This window comes from Malurus melanocephalus, unplaced genomic scaffold (genome assembly GCF_030028575.1).
Source record: "Malurus melanocephalus ecotype Western Australia unplaced genomic scaffold, MMel_1.1 scaffold_530, whole genome shotgun sequence".
Classification (NCBI taxonomy): domain Eukaryota; kingdom Metazoa; phylum Chordata; class Aves; order Passeriformes; family Maluridae; genus Malurus; species Malurus melanocephalus.
In genome coordinates this window covers 427,944-441,028 of record NW_026623762.1, presented here as the reverse complement: position 1 = coordinate 441,028, position 13,085 = coordinate 427,944, and the positions used below count along the sequence as shown (strand labels likewise).

The 13,085-nt window shown below is 39.1% G+C and overlaps 1 protein-coding gene across 1 annotated transcript in view; it reads left to right on the top strand.

The window, feature by feature from the left end:
* The window catches only part of SLC15A4 (solute carrier family 15 member 4), a 24,191-nt gene that overhangs the window by 5,042 nt on the left and 6,064 nt on the right, over positions 1–13,085 (top strand). The window contains exons 2-6 of the mRNA XM_057381795.1: positions 2,723–3,018; positions 3,805–3,973; positions 4,524–4,601; positions 6,792–6,960; positions 10,006–10,161. Coding sequence (XP_057237778.1) covers positions 2,723–3,018; positions 3,805–3,973; positions 4,524–4,601; positions 6,792–6,960; positions 10,006–10,161 — 868 coding nt within the window. The remainder of the gene's footprint in view (positions 1–2,722; positions 3,019–3,804; positions 3,974–4,523; positions 4,602–6,791; positions 6,961–10,005; positions 10,162–13,085) is intronic.

The window sequence follows — 13,085 nt, the reverse complement described above, 5'->3', positions numbered from 1 at the left end:
GCACAAGCAGAGTGAGGAGAGTGCTGCTATGCTTCAGCACAGATGCAATTGAGCAGAGGGAGTGATAGATTTTTCTTTCTGCTTGGCTGATTGAAAATAATGCAAGCATAAGGGGGAAAGAGCTCCTGCAGTTATGTGGAAAAAAATTTGTGCTTGATAGAAGTAAAATAATAAAATTCTGACATGGCTTTCTTCTTCTTAGCTCCTTATTAAAATGTAGTGTTTACTTATGAAGATATTCTGTGCTGTCACACAGCTCAAGTAACAGCCAGGAGGGGAAACTTTTAGTGATCTGCTGTAAATGTAATATTGCTGATATTTTGGGCACTCAGTGGAATGTTTGAAAAGAGCTACAGAATTGCCTTTTAATTCTGGTTTTGACAAGACATCTTCATAGTTCTTTGTCTTTGAGAAGATATTCCACCAGGTAGTCCAGTGTGGTTTTTATTCAGTTATTAATGTTTGTCAGTTAAATGCCATAGTGTCATTTCAGACGTGGCTGAGATGTGATTTTTAGTGCAAATATATACTTTGATAGAAAAGGAGAAATGAATTCTTTCCATTGTAAGTCTGTGGTGTGTCTGTCCCCTAAGCACTGCCTTCCTTTTGGTCACTGTTTCAAAAAGGACTCTGGACATGAAGGAAGTTTCCAGGAAGGGTCACAGACATGGTCAGTAGTTTCCAGGTGAGGAATCTTGAATCAGTCTACATTTCCTCCCTCTGAAAAGGCAACAAAAAGGAAGATGTGACAGTGGTTTGTGCAAACAGCAGTCAGGGGAGAGAGGCAGCAATGGCCCAGGAAAGGGCTGGAGCTCAGCTTTCTGTGCTGTTTCCTGGAGCAAGGCAAAAGGAATGAGACTTGGACAGGGCAGCTTCAAAGCAGGCAAAGGAGATGGTTCTTCCCACTGTGTAATTACCTGGGGAGCTCTTTGCCACGGGATCTTATGGATTCTAAAAGCTGACCTGGGTTCAGAGACAGGTTACACAGGTTGGTGGAGAGGAGAGCTGCTGCATTGATTAAGTAGAGAGAAGCCATCCTTGGCTCAGGAAGTTTCTCAGGAGCTAATGCTTAGAGCCTGGGATAATGCTTGATAGAAGCATCACGCTGTGCTTCCCTGTTCTTCCCGGGATCAAAGTTGCCTTTCTTCTCCCAGCTTTCCTTTGTAGAGATGTCAGCAAGGTCATGTGTAAGAGGGAGGATGAGAAGTCATCTTCCTTGCAGAAATAASAGAACTGAGACCTTGTGATGAAGAAATGGAAACTTCATCAAATAGATTGGTAACACTTTACACAAGTTGGAGCACTGTGTTCCATCTAATTGTTTGTAATATCCTGCTGCTCATTGGGATTTGGAAGTAATTCCTAGATTGATACACTGCTGCAGCTGATGACTCTTAAAATTAGGAAATGACTACCAAGTTGAATTTGGAGAGGGAGAATTTCTTGGGTTTAGTCTCCAGGATTACATTTGACATTGTAAGATGTCCCTGAATGCCTAACAATGCTATTAACTATGCACAGGAATAGATCTTTTAATATTGCTTTTGTTGGGCTTGTCTGAATAATCCAGATGGGTTTGGGCACCACTGGGAAACCTGAAGCTGTTAATCTGAACTGACAGWGTTAAAAACTCATTTCAAGACACAGCCTTTTCATATTGCAAACTAAACATGGATCTTYTGAAGATGTGGCAAATGAGGAGGGGAAATTTGCAATTACAAATGAAAAATAACTGACTCAGCAAGACTGGGGCATGGCACTGACTTTCTAGGCACTGTTAATGGCCTTTCAGTCATAAACCACTGACAAATACAGCGTTATGGATTCTTCTATGCACTACTTGATCTTTCTAATGCATTTCAAATTTCAATTTGCATAATTTCTCTTACATCACCTCTTATGAGTGATGCTGGGTTCCTGGGACTTAATTACAAAACGTGGCTTAACTTACAGTAGACAATAATAAAGAGTGATGGTRAAAACTGTACAGGATAATTCTGTAAACCAGGGATGCCTTTACTTTCACTGGAGAGACATTGAGAGCTTCAAGCAGAAAAATAACTCCATGAACAATACTGACTTAGAGGGATAAATGTTTACTGAGGCCTTGTGACACTCAGGCAGCCCAAGTTTAATTAATTTTTTTAAAGGTCAGAATGATAAGTCCTCAATTTGTGTTCTGATGAGAGGCATTAGGACTGTATTAAAATGTAAATTTGTTGTTTAGTTACCAAGTATTCATTTGAGGGTTAGAAAATGGAATAGAATTAACTGTTGTGTGTATATGGTTAGAGGAAGCAGTTGTGGCAATACATGAATTTTAGGTAGCTTAACTTTTTCTTACTAAAAAATACTTACTTAAACTTCTGTGGRCTATGGGATGTTAATCTGAGGGAGCTTTGTGTAGAGAAATGACCCAGTGAGAGTCAGGGCAGTAGAAATAATAACAACCTCTCTGGGGAAGCTGTGTCTGAGTAGCTTCAGCTTTTATATCCCTGTGCTGAGCTTCTGGAAGGTTACTCACATAATGGTGGGGCTCACTAAGGTGTCATTTCATCAAATACCATGTGAAGCCCAAAACACTTCAATCATTTCAGTGTGACTCTAAATGAACCTGAACTCTTCAGGGCATTGAACTTGTTTGAATTTTAATTCAAGGTTCTAATTCTGTTCAGCCTTATTTTCTTCAGAAACTGAATGAGTTGCTCTTTATCTTTTCCAGGTCAAAGACCGAGGCCCAGAAGCCACAAGGAGATTTTTTAATTGGTTTTATTGGAGCATTAATTTGGGAGCTCTTCTGTCTCTGGGAGGCATTGCCTACATTCAGCAGAACGTGAGCTTTGTGATCGGATACAGCATCCCAACGGTTTGCATTGGGATTTCATTCATGGTTTTCTTATGTGGGCAGAGCTTCTTCATCACCAAACCTCCTGATGGTAGTGCCTTCACAGACATGTTCAAAATCCTCACATATTCTTGTTGCTCCAAGAAGAGCCACGTGGAACATTCAGCCAACAGGTTTGTGATGAGCTGTACTGCCTGGCCTGGGTTCAGAGATCAGCCTAGAGCTGGAACTGTTTGTTCAGACGAGCTGGTAGTGAGGCACACCAGAGACTGCAGGATAACGGGCAGGTCTGCTCTGAAATTGGGAAATTGGAGTCCTGGAGATGCTTTCTGGGAGTTCAGGGATGGAAGAGAGGCACACATTGAGATCACTGATCTCCCTGCAGCCAGATGGTGTTTCCAGCTCAGCTCTGTCCTGCCAGTTCWCTTTCTGACAGTGTAATGTAACCTCTGCTGCTTCGAAGCATTAGTTAACTTTCTTCTCTGTTAGATATTTTTGTGSATGCCTTCTGATTTGAAAAGCACTGTCACCTGCATTTAATGCTGTAAGTAGCTTGATGGGGAGCCAAAATGTTTCCAGTCTTAAGAGTTGCCCATGGARTACTGGTGGTTGAATTTAATCACTGCTAAGAGATGTCAGGTGCCTCCTCTGCAGTGGGGTTCCATGTGTTCACATTGCAAAACAATTCAATGAGTTAGCAAGCACTGTCACCAAATACAGGTTATTTATTGTCAGTTGTGCCAGTTATTCAGGGCTGGGCTCTGTGGGGAGGATGGGAATAAGGAAACCTTCAGAGCAGAGAGTTTCCCCTTGTGTTTCCCCTGCTGGGGATCCATTCTGGCCTTGCTSTGTTGCTGTAACTCACGTGAGGGATTTATTTTGGAAATGCATTAGCTTTTTGTAAGGAAKACAAGATTGCCAGTTATGTTTAACTGAACATTTCAAATTCTTTTCCAAAGTGAAGGCCAGGGAGTGCTTCAGCAGCCTCGCAAGCAAAGCCTCTTTGAGATGGCCAAGCTGTCTCGGGGAGGGCCCTTCAGAGAAGATAAAGTAGAAGATGTAAAAGCTCTTGTCAAGATTATCCCTGTCTTTCTGGCCTTAATACCATACTGGACAGTGTATTTTCAAGTGAGTAGTTCCAAATTTCTAATTTAACATTCTTTGGGGGTTCTCTCATAAACATAAAACTTAACCTTGAAGTTGAGAGATGAAAAGTGACTGCTAAGAATACTCTCAAATAATATTTTGGCTTAATAATAGAAAAGAAAATCATTACAATTGCAGTTAAAACTCATTTGTACAAAAATTATATTTTTTAAATACTGTGCTGTGTTTCATCCTGCAGTTGTGTCACATAGGTTAGGGGAAGTGGTCTAGAACTCATTTTGATTTTCTGGTTCTGTCTTACTGAGATGATTCAGGATATCAAAGACATTTTGGGCAAAAAAAAGCTATGCAGAAATTGTTTTTACAGACACATRAATGATTCTTTGTGCTTCTAGTAAAAATAACTAAGGTTAAGAAACATCTTGTGATGTTCTAACAATAATTCTTTTCAGTTTGCTATGTTAGCACTTCACCTCTGGTATAATCTTTATTAATTGTTATAAAATTTAAAAAGATCTTKCTCTGAGCACTCCTTGTCCAGGTAATCTCAACTCCTCTCTCCTAATGCTAGATGCAGACAACGTACGTATTGCAAAGTCTCCATCTGAAAATTCCTGAGATACCAAATGACACCAACTCTATCCACACGGTAAGCAGAGCTAAACACGTGAAAAGCATGTTTTCTTTAGCTGAAATGCAAATTAATCAGTACTGTAGAAAAACTCTGGGATGTTCAGGTAGTGCCTTGGGGATCAGTGCCTCAGCCTTTGGGCATTTAGGAGTACCATGCCCATCCCAGAGATTTTGTCACACCAACAACTGTATGGAGTTCACCATCCTGTTCTGGGTGGATTCAGGTAACTCTCACTGCTTTCAKCAGGAGTTTTTTATCCTTCAGTGACCTTTGAGGAAAGCTTATCCATCTCCATGCCCTGAGTTTTCATACTAGCACAGCAGCATTCCTGCCAGCCCAGCAGCAATTCCCATCCTTAACTGATCCTTTAGAGTTTGGGATTGGAGACACATTTGTTACTTTAGACTGCTTAATCAATGATCACTTTACCCTGAGTCAGTTTAGCATACTGTTCAATCAATATTTTTCAAGAAAGGCTGGCATCATGTGATTGCAGAAATGGTACAGAGAAGTAAAACCAAGAAGTGTGAATGTAAGTTACTACCAGGTCTATTTTGTGTTTTTCTGAACCWTGTGACTGTCTTGTTACAACACTCTGGTCAGTTGGACCAGAGAAGTGCATTATTTTCTTCTTTAACAAAGTGCACACAACAGTTCAGAGTCCCATTTTCAGGCTGAATATTAAAAATATTGTCAATCTGAATATTTATTGTGTAGAAACGAACATGGAGCTTTSGTTATCAAGCTGAGCTTTTTTTCACTGCCTTTCTGGGCATTAGAATTGTTTTCAAATTGTAAGTAGAGCGTTGTGTTTAATTAAATTAGTTCAAAAAATAATGGCTTTCCTTGTTTTTGCTGAAAAGACCTTGAAATACCACTCATGCTGTGTAGCCACTTTTCCTAACAAAAGTGTGGATTTAGAAGGTAGCTGTCTGTAGTGTTTACTAAAATATGCAGATTTTGARGCAAGGATGATGGAACAATGTCTTGATATTTCTGAATAATGATTCTCTACCTTACATAAGAGTGACTCCTTTCTCTGCAGTGCCTCTTTTGTGTTCTGGYTTTATTTTGAAATCCTTTGTTATGATCTTGTGGCATTGACAGCCAAGTTAATTTGGGTTTTGCTATCTCCCTTGGTATGTGCTCTACCTGAGAATGCTGACCTGCAGTCTCCTTTCTTTAGTGATTTGAGGTAATTACCAAAAGCAGCAAGAATATAACATTTTACTGAGCAGTCTTCTACCTTGTCAGGTCTAGGTTTTCCTTAAGCTTTTGTAGGCACCTCTGCCCAGTACTAAAAAATACATATTTCCTTTTGCTATGAAAAGAATGAAATATRTGTCTGCCCTTTAATCTGCAGGTTCCCGATAGGGTAGAAAATGAAAAACATTCATTTTAAGCCAAAAAAACCCCAAACCCAAGTGATTGATTGGATGAAATACAGCAGTGCCAGAGGCATTTGGTATTTCTCTTCTTTCCTATCAAATTCAGCAGTGACAAAACATTCCTACATCCTTGACTCTGCACAAATGACTCTTTGTACAAGCTGTGGCACAGGTTACTGCTGGTGTGATTCCTGAAGCAAAGGAAAAGGTGAATGGGAGAGGGAGGGAGATTGACAGTTCCAGCCTTCCAAAATTTCAAAATAAGCAGGAATTTGATGAACTCAGCAGATTTCCCTGTGCATTTTTCAAAGTATGTGATGATTGCTGAGAAATGTACATAACCCTGTGGATCAAACTGCTGAGTATTTTTATGAGCTGAACTAGATTATGATTCCATTTTTAAAGCAGTGGAATGGAGTTCATGTCTGCAGTGAGAGCCCACACTGTGGCAGAGGCTGAGGGCTTGGGTTTTTAGATACTTTGGAGTTTTTAGGGAATCTGCTTGTCTTCCTTGGTTACTGTGGCCACAGCYTTAGGTTGCCACAGGCCCCTTGGTCATCCTGGATATTCTCAGAATCACAGATTGGTTTGGGTCAGAAGGGACTTCAAGAGATCATCCAGTTCCAGCCCTGAACATGTGAATTGTTTTCCTCAGCTTTTAAACAACTCTTGTTTGTCTTTTCCCAGTGTCTGTCAGTGCACTGTGGTTTATTTTGGATCAAAGTGTTCAACCAAAATTCTTTTCCTTTTTGTAAAATAATAATAAAAATCAACTCCTAAGTATGAAATTGCTAACTTRAGTCATCTCCCCTTTAAGTTTCCAGCAGCCTGGCTGACCATGTTTGATGCAGTGCTTATCCTGATCCTRATACCCTTAAAAGATAAACTGGTGGACCCCATTTTGAAGAGGAATGGCCTTCTCCCATCCTCRCTCAAGAGGATTGCAGTTGGAATGTTCTTCGTGATGTGCTCTGCCTTTGCTGCAGGTAAGAAACCACTTGCAGATCTCCTGACACAGTGAATTATTCTGCTCATTGCAACAGCATTTTCAAAAAACATTGTGAATATCTAATTCAGCATTATTTAGATCTTTTTTTTTCATGGGATGGTTGGAATGTGACTTCGTGGATGCATTTCCCTCAAAGCAGGGGATTGTATCCAAAAATTTACTAAACTGTTTTGAAGGCTTGCAATAAAATTGGAGCATTTTTCCTGCCTCAAGCAGACTTTGCAATATACCCTTTACAAATAAGTATGTTTCTTCATACATTCTGACTTCCACATATAAAAAAGGGGAAATTTTACCTAAAATCCTTTCCACGATCTGAAATAATAAAGTTAGGTTATGGCTGAAAAAGAGTTTCCTCCCACTTTGGGTTTTCTCTTCCCTCTCTGAGTGTTCCTTAATGTTTGGGAATTAGTGTAGTGTAAAATACTCAGCTGTGGCATGAAAGGGAAAAGATGGCAACTCTGCTGGACCCATAAATCAGCTGCTTTTGAGATGATTTAAAGATGTTCAGCGCTGCTGATGTGGAACTGAAGCTCTCTGAGCAATGCTTCACAGAATCTATAGCCTTCACCAGCATCACTGTAATGAACATATTGATAAAGCATTATAGCATTAAATAAATTCATTTCAGCACTTGTGATCCCCTATATTTTAGGGAGAGGGACACTTTATATGGCTATTAAGATTTCTTTCAATGAGAGAGATAATTATTAGGCCAAGGTCACTTTGTGGGCAGGGAAAAGTTCTTAAAGCAAAGTCATTTAAAGTTAAAATAGGAGTGTTTCTCTTATTCCATGTTTCTTAGGACACTGCTGCTGCAGAAGAGGATGATGTARAACAGTTAAATGTCAGCTCTTTAAATAGAACCTGTGGGCTCACACAGAAGGGAATTCAACCCCAGCCATGGCTGCCTTTCTGAGTAGTGGGGAAAAGCACGTGGACTTGGGGAATGGGTTCACACATAAAAAATTCTGTAAAATTTCAAGTGCTTCTTTCAATTCACCTCCAAATGTAACACATTATTTCCTTGGTTTGATCCTCCCCAACTCTTCCCCAGTAGAAACTGAGGGGTGAATTTTTTCAATCTCTTTGGCAAGTTTAACCTTTTGGARTAACTTAACATCTCTTCATCATAACAGGAATTTAAAAGCTGCAGTTGTGACGAGTTTGGGGTATAGGAAACTGTTTATTTCTAGAGGGTGTTGGTTTCCATGTTTCATTCAGTTTTTCTTTTCTCATTAATGATATTTATAGCTGCCATATTTCAACATTCCTAAAATACACTATTACTTCCAACCWTTTCTGCCTTAGAGAGAGAGACTGATTAAAATTTTAAACATATGAGAATGTTAGGAGCTTGCAGTCATGGCAATATCTTAATGATTTGTTTGTTCCATAATTCCATTTTCACTTGCTTATCCAACAGGCATTAGATGTGGACTCTACTCAGGCTGCCTATTAGATGGTTTAGATTTTTAAAATATTTTATAAACTGTGTTAAAATACAACTGATTAGATTTAATGAACATCTGCTGTGCTTCRTGCATCTTATGGTGAATTCTGAGCAGCAATGTTTAAGGTTATCCAACTGGAAAATCTACTTCATTTATAGAGTTTAAACCATTATAGCAAGAAGTTAAAATAATCTTCACTGCTAAGACTGTAAAATTAAACGTGAAACCTTTTATCAAAGTCTAAAAGGAAGAATCAATAGATGCCAGATTCTGAAGTACTTTGCAGATAAATTTATGGCAAAGTTTGGTTTATTGTAGTTATGCTTAGGTGGCTCAATCCTTATTTTATAAGAGTATAAACACATTAAAAATCACTTGATGTTTTGAGGTGCAGTAATTCTGTGTTGAATGGAAATAAATGCAATTATGTCTGAGCTCTTAGATGACTGTTCTGCTTTGTTTACATTTTAATTAAGTTCCACTCTAAAATGTTTGGCAGCTAYATTAAAATGACAACATCAAGAAATCCAGCTTTATTTTAATTACTGCAGCTCTTTATAGTTCAGAGGGCACTGAAGTAGCTGGAAGAGCTAAAGGAAGATGGGTAAGTGATCACCTGGAAAGGAGTGAGGAAGAGAGAGAAAATCAGGTCAGGTTTTGGCTCAGGGAGCAGAAAAAGCCCCAAAGTGACAGCACCAAATGGGGGCTGTGTGTAACATGTACTGGGGGAAGCAGTGGCACTGACTCAGTCTTGCTCCTCTGAATCSGTGATGAATAAATTCACCTCATTTCCAAGGAGAAGAGATGAGAGTTCTTTTATGGAGGTCCTTTTTGGGTGAAGCAGGGAGTTTTATTAACTATTAGCTATTGTGTGTATTTTATGTAACAGTGAGTCAATCGTTTAATCTGGGCARCTTCAACAAAACCCTACAGCATTATTTGATATTCACTTTCTACTCCAAACTGTTGTGCTGAGCAAGCTAAAAAAGCTTCTATTTTACACTATCATGTCTCTTTTTCATTCCATATCAAGTACTTTCTATGCAATGTATTGCTTGTAAATCAAGCTCTAATGAGCTCCTGGGTCTTTTTGGATGAAAGGTGTCATATAAATGTCATAATCATATTCATAGAGGGGTTTCATAGTTCTGCAGGACTGCTGTAGCCATTTCCATAAGCAGAATGGTTTCTAATTTATGAATACTGTGGTGGCAGTTGAGATGGTTCAACATAGCAAGGTAGTAGTTTGTGAAAATGAGATTGTYTTTAAAAAAACCCAACACAGTGGGGTGGATGAGAGCTCTCAGCTGATCCATCCAGAAAAGGGATAAGTGTTTAATTATAGCTACTGAATAAGAATGTAATCACTAATTCTATGGCAGAACAACTGTTTGACTTGAAATAACAATAGCACAAGTAGCCTGAAATGCTTTATGTTAGGAAATAAATCCATATTCCTATTGTATATTTCTAATTACAATATAGGGMTGAATCCTAATTTAATTCTTAACATGAAGAAACAGTGTTTACATCTTAGGCCAACCTTTTTTCCCTCCTCTTTCACACAGGAATTCTGGAAAGCAACAGGCTGAAAATTGTAAAGGTGAAAACCATTAACCAGACAATTGGGAATGTCACATACCACGCTGCAGATTTGCCAATATGGTGGCAGRTTCCTCAGTATGTGCTGATTGGATTCAGTGAAATATTTGCAAGTATAGCAGGTAAGAGTCTTGGTGTGTTTTAAATCTGCTTTTATATCTGTCATAATGATGGGATGTTAGACAAGAAATCCTTCTCAAATCATTACATTATTTGATGTTCCCAAATATGTTTTTGTACAATATTGCTCAATAGAAATGGCAGAGCTGACCATTGGCGTGCATATTTGAAGAGTGGCTGTCTAAGACTGTGCTTTCAAACCTGAATTTTGAGCAGAGTAACACTTTAAATTTTGTGTGGCATCCAGTTAGTGCTGGATATTTGCAGGCTCTRATGGAAAACAATATACCCTTTCAGTTTTGTATTTTAATGCAGTGTTGTGTCCTCTAAATCTTCCTCTGTGCTGGAAGTACAATTTGTGCTTTGTGATTTTTTTCTTTTTTGGTCTTATAAACTTAGGCTCACAGTTTAGAAAGTCAGTTAGTAAGTGGAAACACCTTGTCAAGAAAAAAGGGAAGAAATAAACCACATTTAGAAAGACTTTGCAGAAATAAGAAAAATTTTTGTGAATATTAATAATGAGGCAGCTATTTTTGTACAGTTTTATTTACTTYAGATCAGTTTTTCTGTAGCTGTTTTAACCCTCAACATGATACCAAACTGAAACAATGCTTAAATTTTGTGTGTCTTGAACAAATGCAAGAGATCTATTTCTTGATCGTGTTCTGTGTGATGTAGTGGACAGCTGTGTGCTCACACTGATTTTTAAGATGGAAGTGGAGTGGGAGGAGAGGGTGAAGGGGACTATTACAGAAACAGAAACTTTTCAGAGTGTCCAGGTGCCTCTTCTGGCACTACTCGAGTACAATTGTGGAGCTCCCTGATGCAATAAATCCAAACTCCTYCAGTGCCTCGATGGAAAAATCATTTCAGTTTTGCTTACCTGTAGTTACTTATTAATGTGTTGCAATTCTGGTTGCAAACATTGAACTTTGAGGATCATCCATTCAGGCTGGCGTTACCCACAGCTCTTTCTCTTGGTTCCTGAGGACAGAAGCTCCTGCTTTCATTTCCCCTGGGGGAGGTTGCTTTCATTCCTGGTTCAAGTGAGATTTTCTTGTTCTGGGAGATGTTTTTGGCGGTGGCCCCAGCTGTCACAGCGCCCATTTGTTCCCTCTTGGTGAACACAGAGCTTCTGCTCCACTGGGTTTCTGGTTACACGTGTTCTGCTGTCATCACAGTTGTTAGGAAATAAATTAAGGGGTTTGGATTGCTTGGCCAGTAGGAAAAAAATGTGGGGTTGGGGTTTTTTTTTTTTGTATCTATGTGTGTATGGTACCATCACAAATGCTAACACACCAAATCCAAAGATAAAGTCTTGCCTGATTTAATTACACATTAAAACTCAGGCTGTATTTAGCATTTTTATCCAAGGAGTAAAATGAATTACTTTCAGTTAGTTTAGTGATTGTGCCACTTAAATCCTAATTCAGCTTAACAGATGATTTATCAGAAATAGAAATGTTCATGGAAAATTAAAACAATTTCTTCCCTCCTGCACAATCCTGTTTCTCTGTCAGGTACTGTTACTAGTTTGTAGGTGTTTGCAAGGCAAAAATAGCAAAGCTGTCTGCAGGTTGGGRAAAGGTCAAGGGCTTGGAGCATTCTCTGTTTGCTGAACTCCAAGCTGAGAGGACTTCTTCGTGAGAAGTCAAATCTTTGAGCTTACACAATTCTTATGGGAATATTCAGCTAATTGTGATGTGAATACTCTGCTGGGTCTGTTCCAGCAGTGTTATAACTTCAAAAACCCTTGGTCAATGTTTGGAAAAATCTACCAGAAATTCTGTGCAGGGCTTAATTGCTTTATGTGCTGCACTTTCATTTGATTTTTTTTACAAAGGCTCTTTCCTGCCTTCTGATTGTTACTTAGACATAATTCTTAATGTTTTTAAGGACTCTCAAGACTCAGAGTAAACTTCAGCAATTCAATATTAGAGCTGATTAAGGCATCAACTGTGCTATGAAATTCAGTCTTAAAATAAGCAGAGTGTTAATGATTACAAAACTATAGAGATGTGGAAATGTTTGTTGTGAGCAAAAAGGGACTAAATATCACCAGAGCTGAAACACAGGTTTGTTTTTTTGTTTACTGTAAAACTAAGCATTTTCTTATTAARCCACATTAGTTACACTTGAGGTACCTTGAAAAAGATGACACACACTGCATTAATCTTTTGTATTATTCTGTCAATCCTCCTCAAGCACCCTTGTTTAACTGGGAATTGTAATCTCACATGACAACACCAGCGAGGGGCTTTAATTTCAGAAGTGCTTGTTTGCAGTAGCATGAAATTGTTATCAATGGCTGCCAGCAGCCAAAGGAGCTCTGAAGGCAAAGAGAAGATTTGATATTCTTTATGCCAGATTAAATATTAGTGTTGTTGCAAAAGTTATTCAAATGTAGAAGTGTACCTTATTTTGTTGTGAAAAGTGCAGCGATACACCCATTTTGGTTTTTGTTGTGAGCCTTAAGGCCTTTGTCCAGCTGGAGCAGTCAGACCCAGTCTCTCTGTAAAATGAACATGAGAAATGGTCCAGAATTTTGTTCTACTTGAGTTTAACTTGCACAGACCTTACAGAGGCTGCTGGGCAAGGTGAGGCTGAGGCTCTGCAGGCCTGGAGCAGCTCTGACAGCTTCACARGGTGTTACAAACAAACTGCTGTGTCCTCACAGTAGGCTGGGCTCTTCTCCTTAAAGTGAGATTGGATGGATAAATACTCCTTGAAAAATCTGAGCTGTTCTATTGGTGGCAAAGCCTAGGAAATAAAGGCACTTTCAATCCTCAGAATAAATAAACCTCCTCCTCCCTGGCCGTTTGCAGCTGTCTCTGTAGCAATTCTGTCCCAGTTTGAATTCAGGAAGGCACACAGCTGAGTGGGGTGAGGATGTTTCAGTTCCTCTGGCCTGGCAGGTGCTGCTGCT